At 46.8% G+C, this 25,689-nt stretch overlaps 1 protein-coding gene across 1 annotated transcript; it reads left to right on the top strand.

The window, feature by feature from the left end:
* The first annotated feature begins 1,511 nt into the window (after positions 1-1,511).
* Positions 1,512-25,044, top strand: LOC117421959 (kinectin-like). The gene is made up of 36 exons (XM_058990552.1): positions 1,512-1,586; positions 1,939-2,082; positions 2,252-2,376; positions 2,731-2,844; positions 3,743-3,901; positions 3,986-4,080; positions 4,292-4,436; positions 4,975-5,071; positions 5,753-5,925; positions 6,250-6,318; positions 7,469-7,506; positions 8,485-8,575; positions 8,927-8,995; positions 9,109-9,149; positions 9,793-9,883; positions 10,306-10,374; positions 10,463-10,500; positions 11,046-11,136; positions 12,020-12,088; positions 12,198-12,235; positions 12,679-12,769; positions 12,893-12,964; positions 13,302-13,345; positions 13,685-13,775; positions 15,384-15,470; positions 17,232-17,321; positions 17,710-17,784; positions 17,880-17,969; positions 18,403-18,495; positions 18,863-18,934; positions 19,041-19,124; positions 19,364-19,447; positions 21,454-21,537; positions 22,373-22,465; positions 23,588-23,698; positions 24,394-25,044. The coding sequence occupies exons 2-36, from the start codon at positions 1,986-1,988 to the stop codon at positions 24,424-24,426; spliced, it is 3,003 nt and encodes a 1,000-aa protein (XP_058846535.1). The 5' UTR covers positions 1,512-1,586; positions 1,939-1,985; the 3' UTR covers positions 24,427-25,044.
* The last annotated feature ends 645 nt before the right edge of the window (positions 25,045-25,689 follow it).

The following is a 25,689-nucleotide window of genomic DNA, read 5'->3' on the forward strand; positions in this document are numbered from 1 at the left end:
AAAATGAATATTTGACGTATTTCTTGCGACTGTCCCGTCCTGTGTCTCTGTGAGGTTCCGGGTGGACCTGTATAGCTGACCTCTCTTTGGCTTCTGTCCCCTGCCCAGATCATGATGGAGCTGTATGATTCTCAGTACCTGCTCATCCTGGCCCCCTCCCTGGTCATCGTGATCATGTTCCTCTTCTTCTGGCTCTTCATGAAGGAGACCTCCTACGACGAGGTGCTGGCGCGGCAGAAACGCGACCACAAGCCTCAACCGGTGCGCCCCGAGAGCCGCAAGAAGAACGAGAAAAAGAAAAGCAAGAAGAAGGAGAGCGGGGGGGGCGTGCTGGGCGATGTGGCCAACGGGCAGGAGTCTGACTCGGAGCACCGGGACTTCGATTTGAATGACGGCGTGCCAGAGGAAGAGGACCAGGCCAGCTCCATCGTTATCGCCCCTGCCAGCAACGAAGCACCCGCGGGGCTCCGCGACAGGAAGAGGCGGGACAGGAAGCAGCAGCAGCAGCAGCAGCAGCAGCAGTCCAGGGCGGGCCAGGATGAGTCTGCCAGGGAGGTGAACGGGTCGAAACCGGCGCCCAAGAAGGAGACAATCCCTTTGAGCAAGCAACCCACCCCGCCCTCCGACGCTGCCTCAGGGAAGAAGAAATCCATGCAGAAGAAACAGAAGATCGAAGGAGGTAAGGCAGTGCAGAGCAGTAAGAACAAATTCACTCATTTTGTTAAATATAGGACTTTTGCAGTAACCTATCTAATTTAAGAGCGGGGCAAACCTCTGATTTGTATATCGCTGGACTAGTAATAGGAATAGCTATAGAAATTTAAACAAATGCAAAAATATTTTCATTTACCTGATGAACAAACCTGTTATTGAAGTCTATTAATTGAGTTGGGTAGCTTGGTTAAAGTGCTCTCTGTCTCTCTGTATCTGTGTTGCAGATGATTTCCTTACAGAAACCAAACCGGAGTCGGTCTGTGTGCCCACTAGGAAGGAGGTCCCGCTTCTGTCTCTTGATGCCAAACTGCTGGAGAGCTCCGCTGCCAGGAAGAAGTCGGCACCAAAGAAACAGAAACCCGAGCCAGGTACTCTCTGAACAGAACCACGCGCTGCACTGAGCTAAACTCTCAAACAGAAACCCGAGCCAGGTACTCTCTGAACAGAACCACGCGCTGCACTGAGCTAAACTCTCAAACAGAAACCCGAGCCAGGTACTCTCTGAACAGAACCACGCACTGCACTGAGCTAAACTCTCAAACAGAAACCCGAGCCAGGTACTCTCTGAACAGAACCACGCGCTGCACTGAGCTAAACTCTCAAACAGAAACCCGAGCCAGGTACTCTCTGAACAGAACCACGCGCTCAACTGAGCTAAACTCTCAAACAGAAACCCGAGCCAGGTACTCTCTGAACAGAACCACGCGCTCAACTGAGCTAAACTCTCAAACAGAAACCCGAGCCAGGTACTCTCTGAACAGAACCACGCGCTGCACTGAGCTAAACTCTCAAACAGAAACCCGAGCCAGGTACTCTCTGAACAGAACCACGCGCTGCACTGAGCTAAACTCTCAAACAGAAACCCGAGCCAGGTACTCTCTGAACAGAACCACGCGCTGCACTGAGCTAAACTCTCAAAGCTAAAGTACAAAGTACAATATTATTCCACCCTACTCTGATTAGAAATAGTGCAGGGAATTGTGTTCAGTAAGTGCAGCATTCATAACTTCACTGCATCAGACAAAAAAATGTTGTTTATATTACTCAAAGGTGATAAAAACCAGTCCCTTATTTTTCTGTGTTGGACAGCGTGCTGTATTCAGAAGAGCTTGTTGCACAGGGTAGCACTTTCCTGAAAGCCACTGCGGTCACTAAACCTGTGAAGTGGAACCCGTGCCGAGCCCTGAGCTGACAGTCTGTGTGTGTGTGTCGTGTTTCTCGCAGGTCTGGGGCATGAACCGCTGACCCAGGCCCCGGTTTACATCCCACCGATGGACAACGACCCTGCCACGGCCGTCCCAGAGAAGAAGAGCGTGGACACAGCCACGAAAACCAACGCAAAGAAGCTCAAGAACGAGACTGACAAAGGTGAGGAAGGTCCAGCGGTCCACCAGGGTTATTTTTGAATATCGCAGTTGTCTTGCAGGAATTATAAACATGACGAGTTTCAAGCTCAGATATTTTTTTTTTAATAACGCTCCCAGGGTGCTGAGCCAAGCCCCCCCGGTGACGTGTTTGACTTGTTTTGTGTTTCCAGAAAACTCGGAGGTGAAGTTCAAAGAATACCTGTCGATCTTGAAGAGCCTGACTCGGGAGGAGACTGTCAACGTGGCTGCCGTGCTGATAGAGAGGAACCCGGCCGTGCTGGACAGCTGGCAGAGAGTGAGTTACAAAAACTTGAGGGTTAGTGGTGCTGGCAGAGAGTGAGTTACACAAACTTGGGGGGGAGAAGAAGCTAGGTTAGCAAGCTCAGGCGTGTCTCATTATAGTAAAACCAGGAACGGATCAAACTGCTAAACAATGGGAGCCTTATTTCCATCCCTTCGGTGGCTGCTGTCCTGTGATTTTGGTCATACAGGAGACTAGTTATTGTCATCGGTGTGATACAGAAGGATGCAAGACGCTGCGAGAACCTCTAGCAGTTGAGATTGAAACATGAATGGCTACAAATGTGGATTCTTTTCACGATTAAGCATCTCTCCTATTGAAACCCTGCCCTTGCCTGTGTTCTTGCAGCAGAGCGGAAAGGCAGACACCACTATGCAGCAGCTCCAGGAACGAGAGCGACTCCTCTGTACCATCAAAGAGGAGGCCTCCATCGCCAAGGAGAAGGTCAAGCAGCTCTCCCAGGTACCTTACAACCCTGGAAACGCCAGCACTACCCCCCTAATTATCTTAATACAATTCCAGCCTCTAATACACTAGTACACCCTGACCCCTAGCCTCAATACAGTACCAGCATTTCACTTTCCAGTAAACCCTAACTCTTAACCTCAATACAGTACCACCCTCCTTTTATATTCATTCCAGTGCAAGGCACTGCATATTGTAGCTATTGCAGTGCGGCTTGCTGTTTCAGCCTGGTAATGCCCCCTGTGCTGCAGTGAGTTTAACCTGAAATGCAGGTCTAGCAGGTTTTATTATTATTATTATTATTATTAGAATTTATTATTATTATTATTATTATTATTATTATTATTATTATTATTATTATTATTATTATTAGAATTATTATTATTATTAATGTGTAATGGGGTGTCTGTTGATTGCTCTAAGCTGCCATGATCAGGTTCAGGGAGACTCCTGGATCTCTCTCTAATCTCTATGATGACTTGGGTGAGGGAATGTAATGCCTGGTATTCCTCCTGCCTGTTGTTTCTGATCCGTCTCCACTCTGTTAAGCAGAATGCCAGGGTTTGGAGTGGCTGGGTGGGGCTCAGGCTGGGGAGTCCAGGAATGCCATTGAATGCCATAGGGGTTGAGTTGATTGACGTTTACAATATTTTGTATGTAACTTGTGATCCTAGTTGAAGATGACGGGGAAACTGCACTCTTCATGGTATTCACTCTGACCCATTGTCAGCCATGGTTTGTGAGCCTGCAGGGAGCTGTAAACCTCTGCACACATCGGGTACCTTCCAGCTTCACCTGTGTGCCTCTCTAGTTCCCATAGAGGTGGAAGTGTTGGCTGTGGGAGGGTTTTTAATCTGGGGCTTTTTTCCCTTAACGGTTTCTTTATCGTTCGCAGGAGCTGCTGGTTGAGAAGCAGAAAGGGAGCTTGGCAGAGTCCCTGTTAAGGGAGCAGCTAGGAGCCATGGAAAAGGAGCTGAGTGTCCTGCAGGGCAAAGCCCAGGGCAACTACCAGGAGAACCAGGCTGTGCAGATCAAGGTACGAGGTTCAGTTTGGGTAAGGATTCTTCAATTCCATGAATGCACGCATTGGCTGTGACCCCCACTCTGCTCGGGGTGTCTCACGTTTTTCTGTGCTCAGTTTCAGCAGCTGGAGGGTCAGATTGCACGGTTGCAGCAGGAGAACGGGATCCTGAGGGACGCAGTGAGTTCCGCCACCAACCAGATGGAGAGCAAGTGAGTCCATTCTCCCTCTGCAGTAATAAGAGACTAGATTACAGAGAGAAAATTTGTTGGCTTCCTTGGTGGAGGCAGCCGTAGAGACGTGCATGAGTTTTGTGTGTATCTAGGCTATGTGTGTCATGACTGGTACAATAGAGGAGGGAGAGGGATCGGTGAGGTCATACCCAACATGGCTTTCACTACACTGACATCCTCGTGTTTTCAGGCAGTCCTCGGAGCTCAACAAGCTGCGCTCGGATTACGGGAGAGTAATGGCGGAGCTGGCTGAGAAGAGCAGCAAGCTGCAGCAGGAAGACGCGCTGAGGAAGAACGTGGAGGTCACCTACAAACAGACTGTCAGCCAGCTCGAGGTACAGGAGGGGTGGAGAGCAGAGAGCGGTGTTAGGGGCTGCAGAGGGGTTCAAGCTCAGAGGAAGAACGTGGAGGTCACCTACAGACGCAACGGGAGGGGGAGTATATGTGGATTATAATTGGAAGGATTAAGAGTAAAAGCTGGTTCATGCTTCAAATGTACGACCATGGCTTAGGGCGGTTTTTCTAGTCTATAGTGACTGTCTGTCGGTTCAAGGGAAACTGGTTGAATTTTTCTCAACTCCAGCTAGCCGGTCACATCTCACGACCGTCTCCTGGTGGTTGCAAAACTGAACTATGAACCGGCCTTCACTATGATGGGAATGTGTTAGAGGCTGCAGCAAGGCTGCTTTTCAGATTGTGTTACTGGCTGCAGCTTGACGATGTGCAAACAAAGTAATGGAGTGCTGAGTCTGACTGTGTGACGGGGAAACAGGTGCTGGGGGCAGGACTTTGTTTTTTGTATGGGTTCTGTGACTAAGATGGAAGAATGTCATGGTACCCTGATTGAACCAATCGTTCCCCTCTCCCTGGCAGGGTCAGCTTCAGCAGGCAGAGCGAAGGTGGGAAGATCTCCAGGGATTCCTGCGCAGTGTGACGGCTGAACACGAGAAACTGCAGGCCTCCAATCAGGGTGCTTTTAAATATGTATTACACCTGCGACATGGCTCCAAACAAGCAAGGGGTGCTCAGAGATGTGTGTGAAATCTGGTCTTGTGACCACAGGGAGACTACCTTGCGACGTGATCGACTAGAGTTGAGAATAATTCAGCTCTGGCTAACAGTCTCCCTTGGGTCACCGTTGGCGCACAGTCGAACGACTTGAATGTGTTATGCATTCAGGGATGGAAATAAGACTCCCATTGCATAGCAGTTTGATCCATTCCCTGTTTTACTATGAGTTTAATAAGACACACCTGGGCTTGCTACCTATACACTGTGGCTAATCAAGCTCGTAGTAAATGGGTGAAACTGCTCTGCAATAAGAGTCTTATTTCAGTCCCTGTTACTGTACATCCCAAAACCCTGTAATAACAATTCCTGACAACTCTGAAAACTCTAATTGTATATTATTACTACTTCTATAGTGATGCGGTATTATTATTATTATTATTATTATTATTATTATTATTATTATTATTATTATTATTATTATTATTATTATTATTATTATTATTCTTTATCAAATGGGAGGGGGTGTACTGTAGCCCAGGCTGTCCTGGTAGGAGGCTATAGTCACTGCAGGCTGTATAACACCCTGTCTGGGGAGGCTGGGGCTGCAGTGTGGAATAAACTTGCTCGGGTTCCCTTGCAGAGCTGCAGAACAAGCTGCTTGCGGTGGAGTCTGAGCTGGGCAGCAAGAACAAGGAGGTCCAGACCCTGCACAGCAGCCTGACCGACACCATGGTGTCCAAGGAGCAGGTGGAGCAGAAGATGATGCAGCTCCTGGAGGCTTCCCAGCACAGCCGGGTCGATGACACGGTGCAGGTATGAGAGCTCGCCACAGACCAGACCCTCCCAGGCTGTTTGAGAGCTCGCTAGAGACCAGACCCTCCCAGGCTGTTTGAGAGCTCGCTAGAGACCAGACCCTCCCAGGCTGTTTGAGAGCTTGCCACAGACCAGACCCTCCCAAGCTGTTTGAAGTTGACAGGGCCTTTGTTTGATTTTAAAATGTAGTACGATAAGACGAATTGCTCTCTTTTAGATCATCATTCAGCTTATCAGTTTGACTTCGGCATTTTTAGATGTACTTTAACATGTAGTAGTTCTTCCAGCGTTTCACTTTTTATTTATTTATTTTTTTCTCTTCAGGACCTGTTGAATAAGAACACATCTTTGACTGATCATATTGAAACACTGCAGGCACAGATGGCCTCTCAGGTACAGCCATGGCAGACATTTACACCTACCGTTTCACAGGTGGTTTTGTTGTTTACGTTGTGGGATCGTGATCTCTTCCAGACCGTGCAAGTTGTAATGACATATTTACATATTTTCCATTTAAAAGAACATGAATGTGTTTAGAGAATATCGTGTAACGGTCTGATCTCCAACCCACGGGCGGTCAGAGCAGCAGCCCACGGGTGGTTTATTAAAACAATTTAACCCTGAAGTGAACCTTAGTGTGTCTGATGCAAAGAAATATCCGATGCATCGATTACAGCAGTATCTGGGTCGGCTGTATAGATTTTAAATGTGTAACACAAAGGTGGTATTAGAGTTCTGTGACAGGTTAAGGATTGTAGACTGCAGATGAAATCAACAGCATTCCTTATTGGCACAAGACAAGGTCTTGAGCTTTCCAGATTCGGGCTGGCTGTGGGAATGTGGTGAAAGACATGACCGTGCAGCTTGCATGGCTGAGCTCATCTCAGAGTCACTGGAGCAGTTTAGACTTGAGTGTGTCTGCAGCTGGACGCGAGGGATAGACTGCTGGCAGAAAACCAGACTTTATACGAGCTGTGTGTTTACAGAGCCAAGTGAAAGTTACCTGCAATTTCCTCATACTTAAGAAGGGTTAGGCAAATTAAAATGAAATATTTCCATGTTCCTTTGACGTGTTTTTTTTGTTGTAATTACAGTTTAAGTGATTTGATTGTTTGTTTGCGTGACCATAGGGAGATTGAACTCCTGTTTTGTTTTATTGTTCCAGTATGAGGCTGCTCTGTCACCACGTCACACTAAACCTGGGGAATGCGACTCTGTTTGTGTCACAGTAATAATCAGATGTGTTGAATTAAAGAAATAAAAACCTGTTCTGTAGTGTGGAAGGTGATTTACTGTGTTCAGACGTCTGCATATCCCCATCATGACCCAGCGTGGTCATGTTATCTGTACTTGCTGCTCGCCCAACTCCGTTCCCTGTAATCACACCCACAATGCATCTCCTCTGGTGGGAGGTGGGGTTAGATGTCCGTCTCCAAAAGCCCAAACCTGAAAGGTGCAGAGCTGGAATATACATACAAGGGATCATCCCAGTGTGCAAGGAGTCTCGTTGCTCTGTGTTGAGCTGCTTCTCTGTTTCTTTCAGACTTCGACGGCATCGCTAGTGGAGGAGCTCCAGAAAAGGTGGGTTTCAGGTTCTCTTAATAAGCCCTTTAGTTGGGGGTGTAACCATTCACTGCGTATCGCTGAATCGTGATCCTCTCTTTACATGATGTATCGTTATAGAGGTACAGTATGCATTGGGATACAAGAACAAAAGCACAACGTAGCTCAGTTAGTGGTTCTTGAATGAAGAATAAGTGTGTTTTTTATAATTGGTACCCTCCAAAATAGTCATGCGATAAGTGATCATTTGATCTTCTAATGCACCATACAAGTAGCCAGTCTGCACTGTCACATGTATCATGAAACATATCCTGTCATATCATGCATGTCGCAATATGTACCGTGTCCTGACATTAGTCTATTACACCCCCTGACTATTAAAAAATGAGAGAGAACCTGTAGGGACTGGTTATAAAAAAAAAAAAAAAAAAAACTTTGTAAATGAAGTGTCCTACATGTTTTTGTAATTTAAGAAAATAAAAGATGACATTGGATAATTGTACATAGAAGGATAAAATATATTGAATGGATGAATAGTAGGCTAGATGCCTATTGCAGGATGCCATCAGTTAAGGAATTCAACATGCTCTTTATAGGAAGACGGAGCGTCTGGGTGCTGGGGTTAAACCTTACAAGAAGCAGAACAAATAGAAGTAGATTAGTGAGCCCCACAAATCAGTTTTGAGAAGGAAAGAAAAGTATGCAGCGAATATGATGTAGGGGGTATGATTCGGGTTCAGACAGCCCTGGGTTGCAGTAAAGCACGGTGCATTGCACAGTGTGACACTGCAGCAGATTGTGGGTAACTGCTCTCTGCTGGTAGGACAGTGCACTGCACAGTGTGACACTGCAGCAGATTGTGGGTAACTGCTCTCTGCTGGTAGGACAGTGCATTGCACAGTGTGGCACTGCAGCAGATTGTGGGTAACTGCTCTCTGCTGGTAGGACAGTGCACTGCGGTGCTGAAGACTAATGCTGTGCTCTTGTTCCCACCAGGCTGGCAGAGAAGGAGGCTCAGAGGAATGCGCTGGAGGAATGTCTGAAAGTGGAGAGGAGTAGCTGGGCCAGCCGCGAGGCACAACTGCAGGTACAGCCCCTTTGTCTGACTCTGGTACAGCGACACATTGAGAGACGTGGGGAAGAAACATACTGAGAGTGCCTCTTGAAGCAGAAATCAGTCTGCGTGACACACCCATTCAGGGCAGAGAATAGCTCACAGGAGAGCTCTCTGTCTGTGTCTCTCTCTCTCTCTCTCTCTGACTCTGTCTCTCTCTCACTCTGATCTTTTATGGGGATGTATAATTACAGCATCATTTGCTGGTTCACAACTTCACTGATGAAATGTGTTCATTGTATTAAAGCTCGGATCAGTTTGCAGGCTGTGCCACTCCTATTTCCCCTTTTCATTCGGGGTCTCATTATAGCTGTGTGTTTCCAGGCGCTGCACAGCGAGAGCATGACACTAAAGGCTGAGGTTCAGAAACTGCAGGCTCAGAACTCTGAACAGGTCAGATTCATTCATGCATTCGTTGGTTAATGCATTTTACATATTCTTAATATTGCCGGTTTGCTATTTCCACTCTCACTTGACTGACGATCTGTTTCCTGTATTCATTCCAGCAGGCAGCCTCACAGCTCATCTTGGAGCAGATGCACAAAAGGTAACCATTGTCCTTGTGTCTGTTTACTGTGCAGCTGATACCATGCAGTGCAATAGCAAGAGCACCCCAACGCCCTTATTTTGCAGTCTATTAGGCATGATCTTATCCTGCAGACATTGAATACAAGGGCATCTGGTTGAAAGGTTTTGTCTAGTGGTGTTACCAAAGTTCATCATGGCAGGACTGCATGTCTTCTGATTGAGGGCTTCTCTAATCCTGCACACTCCCCATCAAACCAACCAATTGAAGTGCATGTAAACACACCTAAAAAAAACATGCATTAATTGTGTCGGTGTGTGCTGGTTTAAATAAAAGCACGTTTCATTATTCTGAATTTTTGATTTTGTGTGATGGCTGTGAAGCCTCTAATGCTGGAAGGCCTGTTTGGGTAGTTGAGCAGGTCTTTCATTTGAGTCTTCATTCCAGTTAAAGTTCACATGTAGGGTGGTGGTGAGGGGGATGCTCGCATGCATTCACAAAACAAAACTGGAGTGGGTGAAACTGCTGTGCAGAATGAGTCTTATTCCCATCGCTGTAGATGAAGCACGGTGCTTTAGCATTGGATCCCCACATGCTGTAGTCGCAGTGAAAACGGTTTCTTTCACCCCTCACAGCAGCTGTTTTTTTGTTTTTTTTTTTGCAGTGCACAGGAAAAGGAGGAGAAGATTGTAACCGTGGAGAGTCTTCTGGAAGCTGGACTCATCGAGGTAGCCAATAAAGAGGACCAGCTGAAGGTACTGACACTGCCTTCAGATAGGGAGTGCTGTAGACTAGAATCTGGAGTGGGACGCTTGGAAACTGGAAGCTATGAACTTCTCCCAACCCCGGTTGGAACAGTTTTCAGAAATGCTAGCTTCTTAGTCAAAGTTTTGTTCATAGACCCAAACTTTAAATGTACAGAAAAATCTGTATTTTAATTTTTCACTTTTTATAGTGAATGCTGCCTTAAGGAATCAACTGTTTTAGTTTTAGTTTTGTTTTTATCTTAGTTTTGCTGTCATTCTGTGTGATTTTCATATTTAATAACACAGTTTACAGGTACAAAAAGCAGCCACAGGCTTTAATTAAAACCTGTAATCACACCCCCGGGTCTGCCTCAGTATTGCAACACAGGCTTCTGTAACATGAACCCCTCCCTCTGCTCCTTCTCACCCAGGCCCTAAGGGTGGAGAACGAAGCTCTGAGACAGGAAGTGCACTGTTTGCAGCTCCAAAACGCAGAACAGGTAACTCCCTCCTCCTCTTCATTCTCGCTATAGAGGGTTACAAAGCAAAGTGCCTTCAGGCCTTTTCTAATCTTCTTTATTTTTCTAGACTTCTTCAGAGGCAACTGTAGAAGAACTACAGAGAGAGTAAGTGTTTTTTCAATCTTTTTTTTTCTTCCATACTTTTTACAAGGTCCTATGTGTGTGTGTGTCTGTGTGCGTGTGTACCCAGTAAGTTATACAGCAAGCAGGACTCCAGGGATGGAAATAAGACTCCTATTCTATAACTATTGTATTGTTTGATCCATTCCAGATTTCAATACAAGCTTGATTATCCACAATCTCAGGTGTGTCTTATTAAACTCGCAGTAAAACCAGGAATGAATCAAACTGATATTCCGAGGGAGTCTCATTTCCATCCCTGAGACCTCGTTGCTTATTTACCTTGCAAGTCCTCTGCGTGTGCACAGCCGCATGTAATCTCTCGCTCACTCACTCCTGCACAGGTTGTGTGTATACCCACTGTATTACAGGCAGGCCACTAGAAGGATGATGATAGCACTGCTGGCAGTCTGTTATTATCTTGTCTCATGTATCTCTAAAGATCCACAGCAGCGTGAGCCCCTTCTGCACGCACACATGCCAGTGAACTGGCTGATTTGGGTATTTTTTTATTTCTCTCTCCCAATTAGGATTTTAGAAAAGGATGGGAGATTGAAGTTCTTGGAGGATATGCTGCAGGCAGAGCTGGAGAAAGTATCAGGCAAAGAGAAGATGATCCAGGTACTGAACCCCAGTGACAGGGTCCCAGACAGGGGCTCCCCCTCCAGTCCTGCATCCAGATGCTGCTGCAGCTCAGCCTGAACGTGCTTCGCTGCTCTGCTCTGCTCTGCTCGGGCACGGAAGTTGCCAACAGGCAGTGTTGATTTTGTCCAGATTTGTTCATTGGTTTCTTCGCTGTTTTTTGCAAGTACTATTTAACCCCCAAAAACCAGACTAGGGCATTTTATATTACGATATCTATTTGTATAGTGGCTGTAATGCAGTTTATTTGCACATGGGGGGTGCAGTGGTTCCCTCCAGTGTACTGAAGAATCGTGACAATCGTTAACCCCCCCAAAAAATGAAAATCCATTAAGTACAGTTACCACGGGGACAGATGAACAAATCCGACTTGCTGAACACAACAGAGCTCTGCAGCAGTCCTAGGCCTACCACTCCCCTGACTCCAGGAAAAGGAAGTGTTGTACTTTCACTTCTTGATTCTAACAGCTTCATACCAGCACTGTGTGGCAGTAATGGAAGGTGTGTGTGTGTGTGTGTTCACTATAGTCTTTAGGTCCGTGGCCACGGCAGGACTGGAATGAAACAGCAGGTGGAGCACTCTTTCCTTGCATGGAGTCTAGGGGAGAACCCTGCAGTGCTATGCTTCTTTTGCCTCAACACCTCCCTGCTTTTCCTTCCTTGCTCAGAACTGTCTCCCAGCCTCCCCCCGCCCCCCCTGTTTCCATGGTCAGTCACTTGTGTTATATTATTGTATTGTCACGATGTTGCCATACACTATACCTGTCAGTGTTTAATACACGGCCAGCTTGCCGTTACTTTCCTTTGCCTTGTCTGTCTGTCATTGCGAATTCCTCTCCAACGCATGTCTTTCTGTCTGAAGGCTCTGGAGCTGCAGAGTGAGTCTCTGAAGGAGGAGGTGGAGGCAGCCAGACATCGTGAAGCTGAGCAGGTAAAGAGAAGGCTGTTGGGCTAATCCTGGTCTACGGATCCATTGCTTGCGTTTGTTTTACCCCTGAGAGCGCTCTTCTCCAATATAACACACCTGTTTGTGTTTGCAGGTTTCCACAAGAAGCCAGTTTCAGGAACTCCAGATACTGTGAGTACACACTGCTACTGACTGGAGCCAGTGTACAGCAGGGGCTTGAGTGTTCAAGCCCACTGGACCATAATAACCAGAGTACTTTCTGTGCTGCAGTCCCCCTTTCCCATTGCATGTAGGTTTGCGACGCCCCCACACACAGTATTATCAGACTGTCGAGCTGCAGTGCAATGTGGCACAGCTACTGGCTGCAGTGATTACTTCTTTTATTACCTTGATATTGGTAGGGTTCAGGGCAGTGCTTGTAGTTTCTGTTCATAAAGTTGGTAGCTGTTTTTTAAATTGCTTCTGCACTGCTGAATGTAACGTTTCTGAATCTAGAATAGGTGCCTTTCTTTGCGATCTACACGTTTCACTACTGTGTGATAAATCATAATCCAAGACTACCTAGCTGTATTTCATTTGAAGTATGCAATCATTTTTTTTGGGCTGTTTTGCAGGCTGCAGGCAAAGGGTGAGCAGGTGCAGGCGCTGGAGCGAGCTGCAGAGGAGAGAGGCAGAGAGGCTGCAGACAGAGAGCAGCAGCTGCAGGTAGGCACCCTGTCCACCGTGATCAATATGTGTGTGTGTACATCCATCCATCCATCCATCCATCCATCCATCTCTGTGTACATATGACCTCTCTTCTCCCCTCTCCTTTGCCGTATTGCTCAGGTGCTGAGGGAGGAAAGCTCATCGCTTCGGGTGCAGCTGCTGGAGGAACAGCAGAGGGTGCAGGAGCAGCAGGTATGTTTTTTGTTGCTTTGTTTTTTCCACACAGAAAACCCCTTTTTCCGTTTATTTTGAAAGAGTAGGGTTGCCTGTTAAACAATGCATTAAAGGATCATTTCTTGAGCTTGGATGCAGCTTGGCTCGTTACCCTTCCGGCTGGTTTCACAGACTCTGTTTGGACTCATCTTGGATTACCTTGGCTGATGAGCTAGTCCAAGATGAGTGCTGATCAAAGAGCCTGTGAAACCAGACACATGTGGCTAATCCAAGTTAGTAGTAAAACCTGGAATGGGTGAAGCTGCTGTGCGATCATTAAGGTTCTGTTATAATCTTGGTTTCATTTCTCTGGTAGAATCAGGTCCAGATGGCGGCTCCAAGCCAGGAACTGTTATCTTCGTGAGTATCATGTTCTAGTGTATTCATGACCTACACTACTTCAATGCACTGTCAAATGTTTTACATTTCTTAAAAAGCAAACAAATGCCCCCTTTATTTATTTATTTATTTATTTATTTATTTATTTATTTATTTATATTTAAAGCCATGTTTAAATCTCCACCAGCAGTGTATGCTTTTATTCATTTTTTCATCTAATATTTAATAACCGTGTTGTGCAGCTCAGCTGCTTCTCCCTGTGTTGCTCTGTAATGAGACTTGAGAAGGGGTTGGTCTTGGTCTGTGTCTCCCAGCTCTTGTTGTTTAAGTGCCCTGTTTCTCTGCTTCTTGCTCCTCCAGGCTGATGGAGAAGGAGAAGCAGGTCGCTGAGTTGCAGAGTGAGCTGGGGGCGCTGAGGGAGGCAGTGGAGCTGCACAGGAAGAAAAACAATGTGAGTGAGATGGAGAGGGGAAGCACCTGACAGCACCGTGCTGCTCGCGAGCCGTTTAAACACAGGCCAGGAGAACGGGACCCGGGCTACAGCAGGGTGGGAGTAAGACTCCCATTGCACAGCGCTTTGATCCACTCCTGGCTTCATAAAACACACCTGCGCTTGTTACCTGTACACTGGGGTTGATCAAGCTCGTAGTAAAACCTGGATTGGGTGAAACTGCTCTGCAATAGGAGTCGACTTTCCATTCCTGATGCAGGGTGCTGTGTTTCCACTGGACCGGCGATGCTGTGCTCTAACCAGCTCTCGCAGGGCAGTCCACAGTTAAATTGCAACTTGGTTTTTATGTGATCTTCCCAGGAGGTTTCATTTTTAAAAGACTTAAAACTGTTAAATGATTGTACTTGTATTTGATTTAAAATACATGTGTTAATATTACACATTTAAATGATATTACGAAAGCAGCTTTTTTTTTTACATAAACACGTTAATTTTGAAATTGGAGACATTGTGCTTCAGGCGTTTTATTACAGCTTGATTTCATTTCTGGAACGATTTACAGTGAAAACGTGTTCACTTTCAGAAGATGTGTTATTTGGAAGGGTGTGGTGGATTTTATTTATTTATTTTTAAAAGCCAGAAAATATGATACATCAAAGAGTGTTCTCATGTACTGCTTTTTGAGAAGATTTTAAAAGACAGCGTCCGAGCTCAAACTTGCTCAAAGTGAGCAGCATGGAGACTGGGGCATCCTGCTTGTTTTTATGACGCGTGTTCCAGGGCAGGTTTAGTGCCAACTGGTTTAAAAAAAGACTGCCTGTTACTTACAATTGTAAGTGTAGCAAGCGAGCTATCCTCTTCACATGTGATTGATGTTGGCTGCTGTAAGAGGTGGCCTTACTACACTTTATACGTTAAGTTTTGTTCGTCATAATTAAAAGTATAATACATAGCATACGGTTTTATGAAAATGCACACACTCTTTCCCCACCTCCACCCCTCTCCCATGTGGCTCCCTTGTCTTGTACATTGTGGAAGTTTGTTCGTCTTCAGGCCTGCATGCTGCTTTTTTCAACATTTCTTTCATTTATAAAAGTGTACATGAGGTCATGCTGACACATGTATCGGGACAGACCCGTGTGGGAATGTAGCCCCTCTAGAAACTGAGAAGGGGCTTTTTTAAAAGTGGGGTTCCTGTGGTCCTGAGAGGGGATCAGGGAGGGAGCGGGTAAGCGCTGCACAAACTGATTATTCCGATTTAAGGTCTCCACAGAAATCAGGTGCTGACAATCAGGCGAGGGTCATTGGTGTTGGTTTGAGCTCATTTACCATTCAACGTGAAACAGAACAAAAGGCTTGTGTGGATCGCTGTTCTGCACAGAGTCCTTAAAGCAGCAATCCTCTCAATCCCAAGCAGCTGTTTCTTCACTCGTTTCACGTGGAATGGTGAATTGGCCCGATCCATGCCAGTGACCCTCACCTGATTTCTGTGGAGAGCTCAGTCCCAATAATCGGTTTGTGTGGCACTAGAGGGGTTGTGTGCGTGTTTTTCTTATTTTTTTTTTTTTTCTGGCTGAACTGAATTGATATCTCTCTAAAACTGACTAGGAGCTTCGTGAGAAAAACTGGAGCGCAATGGAAGCTCTTTCAGCCACCGAGTCTGTGCTGCAGGGGAAACTCAACAAGACAGCCAAGGTTCGAACCCCACATTCAGTCTCTGTGTTACATTAGAGTGAAATCTGCAGCTTTTAAGTAAAAAATGAAAAAAGCACCTCCTACTAAACACTGCATCCTCATTTCTGTTTGATATCCTGTAAACTAACACAGCATAAAACCCTGACTGAGGATCTAGTCAGCAGTAGCTCTGCTGATTTTAACCCTGATAAATCTCATAAGTTTTATGTAAAAGCAATACAGTGCACTGCAAGAAGGGTACTGCTGCACTCTGACTATAAACACCTTCCAGACACAGTATTATTTTGTTTGTCTGAAGCAGCAGCAGCAGTTTGTGTTCCTTCAGGTCCACGCATTGCAGTCCACTCTGCATCTCTTAATGTGTCCTCTGTGGGGAGGACAGGTGAAAAACATTTTAGCAATTAACTCACACACTCCTGTAATATGAGAAAGTAGCTGGCTAAGTGACCAGAGCAATGGCATAGCTGTAGTTTCATTACAAATTAGACTCTTCCATTTTAAAAATGACACTTGCTAGCTAATCTGTTTCACAATCTCATTCCTTCGTTCTCGGGGGTTGGGTGGGGCTGCGCCTGTTCAGAGTTGCATCAAACATGTAATCTCTTGTAAACAAAAGGAGAGATTCTATGCAGATTTTTTTTCTCTCTTTTTAAAATGTTTGGGGATGTCAGCCAGAAATGTGTGTGCGGTTAGTGACTTGCCCCTGATTTCACTTTAGGTTTCATTAGACGGACCACGCCATGTAATTCCTCCTGCTCCCCCTCCACTCTTCCCCTCTCACCCCCTCCTCAATCCGCATGCTCCTTTGTTGCGTCTGCATCTTGTTTTGTGATGTCCGTTTGATTTTGTCTTCCAAGGTGTTTATTTTTTTTGTCCTACAATCTGAAGTTTGTACATCAATACTCTATATAATAAATAGTTGAGGGTCATTGGTGTTGATCGGGCTGATTTTACCATTCAAAGCGAAACAGGTGAAGAAACAGCTGCTTGGGATTGCTTTTCTTATGACTGTGGAGAACAGCGATCCACACAAACCCCAGCAGCTGTTTCTTCTCTTGTTTCACTCGGAATGGTAAATCAGCCCGATCGACACCGGTGACTCTCATCTGTGGAGCGCTTATCCAAATAATTGTTTTGTGCATTTGTTTATATATATATATATATATATATATATATATATATATATCTCTATCCTCCCAACTTTACTGTTCCCACTGGATTAAAACGCATCTCCTCCTATTCCTTTGCAAAACAATCTAATCCTCTTAGCTTTTTTTTGTGATTTTTAGAAGATTTCCTGCACCCTTCAGCACTACTTAGAAAGTGATGCATGCAACACAGCCAGCAGAGGGTTACTGAGCAGAGTGGCTGCACCTTGTTCCAATAATCTCTTGATTTGCTCAGAAGCTGCAGCGCATGTAAAACTGGTCTCTTCAGTAGAGGCTGTTATACTTGTTTCATTTGTGTGTATTACAGGTACCCAAGAAGTTCATCCATAACTTAAAAAAAAAAAAAACATTTTACAGCACTTGGGAATAACCCCGGTTTGCATCAAATGCATCTGTGGTTTTCCGAAGATTACTCCTAGAAATACGTTGTCGATGCACTCGCCAGTGCTGGGAAATGCTCTAAAATCTCCAGTGCTGGGAAATGCTCCAAGATGTCCAGTGCTGGGAAATGCTCTAAGATATGCAATGTAGATTATCCCGTGATTTGCAGTGTGCTCTGTGTGCCTGATGAGAGGCTGTCCTGTTTCCACAGGAGGGTCAGAAGGCGCTGGCCTCGATGGAGATGCAGACACGAGAGGCACTTCACAGACTGTTCCCCAGCCTGCCCCTGCCACACAAACAGGTGACTGGCACCTCCCTTCCCTCACGCACGTGGACTGCAGTGCCTGTGAAGAGAGCGATGTCAAATACAAAATCAGAACCAAACTTGTTCTCAACCTTATGAACACAGAGACCACGTAGTTCTGCATGCATGATAGCCTCATATGGGGACGGAAACAAAACCCTCTTCTGGTCTTTAATGGGGGAAAAATGGAAGATGCAAATGCATCATAGCCTGTATGAGGATGCCATGTTTCCCCACGTAAAAACGTGGAAGAATTTTGTGACCAGACCAGTTTATTTTTTAAAGCTATTTTCAATATCTCATGTGTAAAAGGGTTAAAAAATAAAGTAGTATTGATTGGATTATTATTATTATTATTTATTATTATTATTTTTTTTTTCTGCAGAACCATCAGGAGTGGCTGCAGGAGTTTGAAACAGCTGCGAAGGAGACTCTGGCATCAAAACCTGAAGACTCAAAGGTATGCAGTCCAGCAGTATTCTCGTTTTGTCATGGAGCTGGTGTTGGTGGTGGTGGTTTTATTTAGTGTGTCTTATTAATGATGTTGTTACCCAGCTGCTGGAGGAGAAGCTGAGGGAATCGGAGGAGCTCCACAGGATTATGCAGAAGGACTGCGAGACGTACAAGAAAGTGCTGGCAGAGACGGTAAGGGCAGCGTTTAAATACGGATTCAGACGCTACAAGGTGGTACAAACAGCGGTGGGTTTGTTAATCAGCAGGTTCACTAATTAAAGCAGTCTTAAGATCTGCTGCTGTTGAGTTCAGTGGCTCACCTAGTGAAGTGACCACGGTGTGGAGAGCAGGGTTAGCCACACAGTCGGGAGCTTGCCGATTTGAATCGTGGTTGCGCCACGTTGCTCCGCTAGGGGCCGCGCAGGCAGTGCTGTTGTGGACTTTGTGCTCTCATCCCGAGGGTTAGTGAGTGATATCGTCTTTGGGGGTGGGGGGAGAGTTTGCCTCATCGTGCTGCAGAGACTCTCCATCAGAGTTCGGACGCCCTCGTATCTGGTGCTGTTCAGGGTCTTGGGGTGCAAAGAGATAACCAGGTGTGTGACTGTGTGCTGTCCCGTGTCCACAGGAGGGGATCCTGCAGAGACTGCAGAGCAGCGTGGAGCAGGAGGAGTCCCGCTGGAGAGTGAAGCTGGAGGTGTCGCAGAGCGAGCTGAGACAGGTGAGAGCAGTTCATTGGATGTGCTTGCTTTGGATTTTTTTAGTTCTGCTTCTATCTTGTCAGGATCCCCTTTTACAACAAGATGCGTATCCAGAGTGTGGTTCTGTATCCTGGTTAGGGTTGGGGTTCTGTATCCTGGTTAGGGTTGGGGTTCTGTATCCTGGTTAGGGTTGGGGTTCTGTATCCTGGTTAGGGATAGGGTTCTGTATCCTGGTTAGGGTTGGGGTTCTGTATCCTGGTTAGGGTTGGGGTTCTGTATCCTGGTTAAGGTTCTGTATTCTGGTTAGGGTTCTGAATCCTGTTTAGGGTTGGGGTTCTGTATCCTGGTTAGGGTATTTACATGTGAAACCTGCACCTCTTGTTTCAGATGCATTTGAAGGTGACGGGGCTGGAGAAGGAGGTGGAGAGGCTGTGTGCAGACAGCAGGGAGCTGGAGATTGTGAGTGGAGCAGACTCGCCGCTGCAGGTTTTATTTCTGAGGGGAAGGGGATGTTCCCAGGTCTCGAGTCCCCCTGTAATGTGGGCCTGTTTCTGGTTTTTTTCAGCTGAGGCAGGAGAGGCAGCATCTTGAGTTTCAGTTGGAGAAGGCAGAACAAGAGAGTGCCACCTATGTTTCGGAGGTCAGAGAGGTGAGTTTCCAAGCTGCTCCCGTCTGTTTTAGGTGTGTTGGTAATTGCCCTCACAGAATTTTTTCTTCTTTACTGCAAAGACCAAAAGCGTTTCTTTTATAACTGTGTGTGTGTGTTTTTTTAATTGAACAATTCCATTCAAACTAAGTTTTTTTCGTACCCCTGTTCTCTTACTGCAGCACAGAGGCGGGCGCCTCCCTGAGCTGGCATCTAAACCCAGGTTTTAAACTTTATTTCAGCTGAAAGATCTGTTGACTGAATTGCAGAGCAAACTTGATGGTTCTTACTCTGAAGCAGTCAGACAGAATGAAGAGCTGAACTTGGTAAGACTGCTGTGCTGTAGACACCCTGGGGACCCCGCGCTAGGTAGAGGAGCCACACTACACTCTCACTAACGCAGCGCACAGAGTCACAGCAGGGCTGGCCAGACAGTACTTGTACCATTTGGGGGAGTTCCAGCCCGGTCTTAAATATTGAGTTTCGGTCTGCGTTGCTTTGCCGTGCACGTTGTGCTCACGTCCAGTCTGTAGTATGCTGGGTAGGCTGTGCAAATAAAGGGGAAAAAATAATATGGCACAGATTGATGTCCTGATTTTAGCACACTCTGGGTACCTGATATGGCCAGCCCTGACAAAGTACTCACACCAGAACTAACAGCCGCATTGAATTTACTTTCCCTTTTTTTAATAACGCTGTCTGCCTGCAAAGTGATACTGATTTCATAGATCCATCAGCACTGCTTTCCAGTCACGACACACATGTTGGGATCAGTATCTCAATAGCGATTATTCTTCCTAACCAACCAGGTCCACCTGCGCTAAAGCTTGCATCCCAGACAGAAAAACGTTAGCATTAGACTGTTTTATCCTTGTGTATTAGCTTCTAGGTAGATTGGACAGTGGATTCATTAGTCACGTGCTGTATTTGTAAGACAGCAGGTTTAAATCCTGCACTCTGATACGCTGGCTCCACCCCTCTGCCCTCAGTAGAACAGCTGTGCAGCTTGCAGCTCACGCTTCCCTGCTCTGTTACTGGAGCTCGGTGTAATGCTGCGTTCCTGTCTGCTTGAACTGCAGGTGTGTACAGCCCTGTCTGCAGGTGTGACCCCTTTAAGGTAATAAGACTGAGCTCTGCAGCCTCTAGTTAAACACAAAACATCTCCAACATGCGAAAACCGATTTCAAACTGTTGATATTTGAGGTAGCTTGTGATTTGTACAAGTCACCAAAAACTCTTAAAGGAATTGCAGCCTTATGTACAGGTGTCCATTATTACTAATATTGTGTACCTCCGCACAGCCACACTCTATTAATCAAGCCCATGTCTATTGTTATTACCGTTACTGTAGTTAGTTGAATCAATTGCATTGTATTCATAAAATATATTTAAAACCATAGTTTTTGCAATAAGAACCACTCTGGGTGATTTGCAAACGCCATAAAGAAAAGAAAAAAACAAACTGCAATGGCATTTGAAGCTGTAATTTGCACTGCATTCCTATCCCTTGCTGTTCAGCTTTATTGAATCAGCCTCTTTCTGTGATCAAGCTGAACACGCTCACATTCCAAGGTTTTCACAGCCTTTCAGATCCGCAGTGCACAGTCACTGCCCGATCCTGAAAGAAAAGCCCAGGGTTTGCAGCAGTGGGAAGCTGTTGCACAAACACTTTTAATTACAAGAATAAAAAAGGTCACTTGCCTTCCCTTTTAGTCTTCAGTCCTAAATCTGTGTTGAATTGGAATGAAGCCCCAGGCTGAATTTCTCACACGATTGCCCTCGGGCAGCGTAGAGAGCCTCCGTGCTGCTCAGCGCTTCATTTACTCCAGCCTTTGAGAAATGGATCTCGTGGTGCAGCAGCAGAGAGACGGCTTCGTTTCTGGGGTCCTGGGGGATTCATTGCAGCCTGCTAATGCTGTGCTGAGGTGTGTGCTGCTTCACAGTCCAAACTGGGTGTTAATTTGGGGGCGCTGGCTTTTACCCCTTTAATCCCCAGTTTTTGGTTGTGGGTCGAGTCAAGTATTCTCAGTGATTCCCATTGCATAGCAGGTTGATCCATTCCTGGTTTTACTATGAGTTTAACAAGACACAACTGAGCTTGTTACCTGTACACACTGTGGCGCATAAAGCTGCTAGTAAAACCTGGAATGGGTGAAAATGCTGTGCAGTAGGAGTCTTGTTTCCATCCCTTTGTTCACCCTCGCTACTAACCCGGCTACACTTTGTCTTCCTGCTCTGTGGTTCCTGTGTTTATTCCCTGTGCTCTTTCATATCCCTCCCAGTGGTTGCTGTAGTATGTTAATTGCCGTGACTTCTCGTCTGTTTGTTTCAGTTGAAAACCCAGCTGAAAGAGACGCTTTCCAAGCTGGAAGCGGAGGAGAGGGAGCGGCACAAAGTGGCAGGTGATCTGCACAAGGTGAGCACCTTCTTCAAACCTGGACCCTAACCCCACCAACCCCTACCCCACCCCTTCAAACGTGGACTCTAACCCCACCAACCCCTACCCCACCCCTTCAAACGTGGACCCTAACCCCACCAACCCCTACCCCACCCCTTCAAACGTGGACCCTAACCCCACCCCTACCCTACCCCTTCAAACCTGGACCCTACCCTACCCCACCCCTTCTTCAAACGTGGACCCTAACCCCACCCCTTCAAACCTGGACCCTAACCCCACCCCTGCCCCACCCCTTCAAACCTGGAGAGAACACAAGGACTTGTTTTTTTGTTTCATCCCGCTTGCCCTGGAGCCTTACTGAACACGAGGGCTGCTTTAATAGTTCAGAATTTTAAACAAGTGTTAAATGTTTGCATAACAGGAAGCGTACTGTGTAAGCCAATTTTTTTCATTCAATGTGTGTCCGTGCCATATACAATTTAAAGGCTATAAACAGTCACCATATACAAAAAAAAGTGACAGAGGGCTTTTTATGATGTAACAAACATTCTCAATATGTTAATGTAAACGTCTAAACCTGTTTTAGTTTAAACTGAATTGGAAACTAACACCCCTTGTATAGAATCTGTTCCAGGGGTGGAAGTAAGACTCCTATTGCATGGTAGTTTCATTCATCCCAGGTGTTAATACAACCACAGTGGGAACAAGCTCAGGGGAGTAGTCTTAAACGCACAGTAAAACCAGGAGGGGATCAAACTGCTATGCAATGGGAGTCGTATTTGCATCCCTGTGTTAGATCGGGTTCGTATTAATAAATGCACATGTATATGAACACTGGGCTCCCTTATCACAGGCACAGCAGGGTCTGGACCTGATCCAGGCAGAGATCCTCAAAGAGACGGGCCAGGCGAGCCTGATTGAGAACAGCACCCTCGCCACGGAGAGGGTAAGTGCCCAGCGCACCCCGGCACGCTCTCGCTCACACCACTCTGCTGCTGCAATCCCAGATACAGAGCGTCAGACAGACAGGCACCCCGGCACGCTCTCGCTCACACCACTCTGCTGCTGCAATCCCAGATACAGAGCGTCAGACAGACAGGCACCCCGGCACGCTCTCGCTCACACCACTCTGCTGCTGCAATCCCAGATACAGAGCGTCAGACAGACAGGCACCCCGGCACGCTCTCGCTCACACCACTCTGCTGCTGCAATCCCAGATACAGAGCGTCAGACAGACAGGCACCCCGGCACGCTCTCGCTCACACCACTCTGCTGCTGCAATCCCAGATACAGAGCGTCAGACAGACAGGCACCCCGGCACGCTCTCGCTCACACCACTCTGCTGCTGCAATCCCAGATACAGAGCGTCAGACAGACAGGCACCCCGGCACGCTCTCGCTCACACCACTCTGCTGCTGCAATCCCAGATACAGAGCGTCAGACAGACAGGCACCCCGGCACGCTCTCGCTCACACCACTCTGCTGCTGCAATCCCAGATACAGAGCGTCAGACAGACAGGCACCCCGGCACGCTCTCGCTCACACCACTCTGCTGCTGCAATCCCAGATACAGAGCGTCAGACAGACAGGCACCCCGGCACGCTCTCGCTCACACCACTCTGCTGCTGCAATCCCAGATACAGAGCGTCAGACAGACAGGCACCCCGGCACGCTCTCGCTCACACCACTCTGCTGCTGCAATCCCAGATACAGAGCGTCAGACTGGGGGGTCTGTCTAGTCTCATTCTGAGAGCTACTGCCTTACGTGTGTGTTGGGAATGGTGTCTCAAACATTTATTATTAAAAAGATCTGTTTTAAAAACACACCCTGATGATTAGTATCAATCCCAGACTACCTTACCTAAAGTAAAATTAGGTAGTCCAAGGTTAGTGCTAATCTGGGGCTGTGAAACCAGCCATACGTGGGGTTTTACTTATCTAAAGAGTGGGCTCGGGAGGGCTATTGGAGCTCTCTCCAGGGTTAACGTGTTGGAGTCTGATGATTCGAGGATGAGTGATGCTCAGATCTCCCTTTCCCTCTCCCTCTCCCTCTCTCTCTCTGATATAGGAGGAGACGGACCGCAAGATGATGATGGCAGCCGGGCTCAACCAGACAGTGATGGAGCTGCAGCAGCTCCTGCAGAGTGTCAAGCAGCAGCTCAGCAAGGGGCACGAGGGGGTGAGAGAGGGGGTACGAGAGGGTAGGAGACGAGAGAGAGTGGGGTACGAGAGGGTAGGAGACGAGAGAGAGGGGGGTACGAGAGGGTAGGAGACGAGAGAGAGGGGGGTACGAGAGGGTAGGAGACGAGAGAGAGGGGGGTACGAGAGGGTAGGAGACGAGAGAGAGGGGGGTACGAGAGGGTAGGAGACGAGAGAGGGGTACGAGAGGGTAGGAGACGAGAGAGGGGTACGAGAGGGTAGGAGACGAGAGAGGGTACAAGAGGGTAGGAGACGAGAGAGAGGGGGGTACGAGCGGGTAAGATGAAAGGGAGGGAAACAAGGGAGGACAAGAAGAGAGTGGTGCAAGGGGTCAGGGACAGGACTAGAAAGGGGAAAGAGTGGACTAGTGTTGAGTGGACAAGAAGGATGCTCTCCAATCTAGCAGGAAAAAGCGTGTCTTGCAACCAAAACTGCAATCCAGCGTTGGCTCACATGCTCAGCATGAAAATTGAGACTTGAAATTGAGACTTAAACCACCTGCAAGAAAGGGTTTAAGGTGGATGTACATCCAGGACCGTGGGAAGGAAATGGTGATCGCGTAGACTTGCACCTCACTCTGTCAAACTCTTTGTAGGTCAGGGCAGCTGTACAAAATGGTCTCTTGCTTTTTTTTTTTTTTTTTATAAAGCTGATTTTGTTTCAATTCTCTTTCAGAACGACGACAAACCCAACACAGCAGACATATAAACAGCCATTGACACAACCACCTGCCGAATTGAGCCTTACTTCAGTGTCACCTTCCTCTCTCTGTCGCCTTCCTCCTCCTCCTCCCTGATTTTAGTCATGAACACTGAACAGATTGTTCCGTCTCCACACCCCTCTCTCCTTCTCTCTGTCTCCAGGGCTCAGCTACTGATACACACAAGGCGGCTTCAGAGTTTAGTTTTATAGCAATCAGCTGTTTCCTTTTTTAAAACGACCTCTTTGGGTTTATACACTATTTTTTGCACCCTTTTTCTGAACAGAATGGGTCTGTGGGTCTGTCTGTCGGGTCCCCTGGGTTCTGAAAGCCCGGCTCTGCTGGGTTTTATGCAGAGACGGTTTCAGGATTTTTCTTGTGCTGGCAGTTTGGTCCCACCTTGACCAGGAGCTCTGATAGCGAGGCAGTGGCACTGGAATCCAACGCAGTCCAGGCACACAGTCATGAGGTGCCTGAAGGTACACAGGCAGAGGAGTGTTTGATTATTGGGGTGTGTGGGGCTGGGGGTGGAGAAGGGTCAGTCTTTACTCTCCAGTCAACACTCTGTTTTATTGTTGCTAATTTAATGAATACTGATCAATTTTAATAAAAGGGATGCTTGGTAATCTGGTCGTCTTGTGGTTCTGTGTGTGTGGTGTTTTTGTTTGTTTGTTTGTTTGTTTTTGTTAAATGTATTTATTTATTCACTACACTGAAAATGGAACAGGAGCAGAAGAGCAGGGCTGGTCTTTCCTGTCTTTTGTGAATGCTAAAGTCCCTCCCAAAGCCACAAGGGGGAGCCTGTGGTCTCTCTTAGATTGTAAAAAGATGCAGAATACAATACGAGTGATCTCTATTATTTTAGTGAAGCCGAGAGAGAGAGAGAAGGCGCTTGACGCTGTTAATCTCTCTGCGAGTGTGCGGAGGTGGATGAATGGATAAGCGACAACCTGTTGCGTTAGTTCAATTTGTCCCGGTACGAGGAAATTCAATCCTCGATTTACAAGCAATTAATTTCCTCCAAATCACGAAAAATGGGGCCTAAGTGGTGCGCACAGGAAACTGTTATAGTCCAGTGGTTAAAGAAAAGGGCTTGTAACCAGGAGGTCCCCGGTTCAAATCCCACCTCACCACTGACTCATTGTGTGACCCTGAGCAAGTCACTTAACCTCCTTGTGCTCCGTCTTTCGGGTGAGACGTAGTTGTAAGTGACTCTGCAGCTGATGCATAGTTCACGCACCCTAGTCTCTGTAAGCCGACTTGGATAAATG

The sequence above is a fragment of the Acipenser ruthenus genome, chromosome 18, assembly GCF_902713425.1.
Source record: "Acipenser ruthenus chromosome 18, fAciRut3.2 maternal haplotype, whole genome shotgun sequence".
NCBI lineage: Eukaryota > Metazoa > Chordata > Actinopteri > Acipenseriformes > Acipenseridae > Acipenser > Acipenser ruthenus.

Excerpts from the sequence above, each read along its gene's own strand:
- LOC117421959 (XM_058990552.1), top strand. The coding sequence starts at position 1,986 with ATGGACAACGACCCTGCCACGGCCGTCCCAGAGAAGAAGAGCGTGGAC. Across the intron at positions 10,501-11,045 it reads GTAGAAGAACTACAGAGAGA|GATTTTAGAAAAGGATGGGA; the intron begins GTAAGTGTTTTT and ends TCTCCCAATTAG. Across the intron at positions 17,785-17,879 it reads CAAAACCTGAAGACTCAAAG|CTGCTGGAGGAGAAGCTGAG; the intron begins GTATGCAGTCCA and ends GTTGTTACCCAG.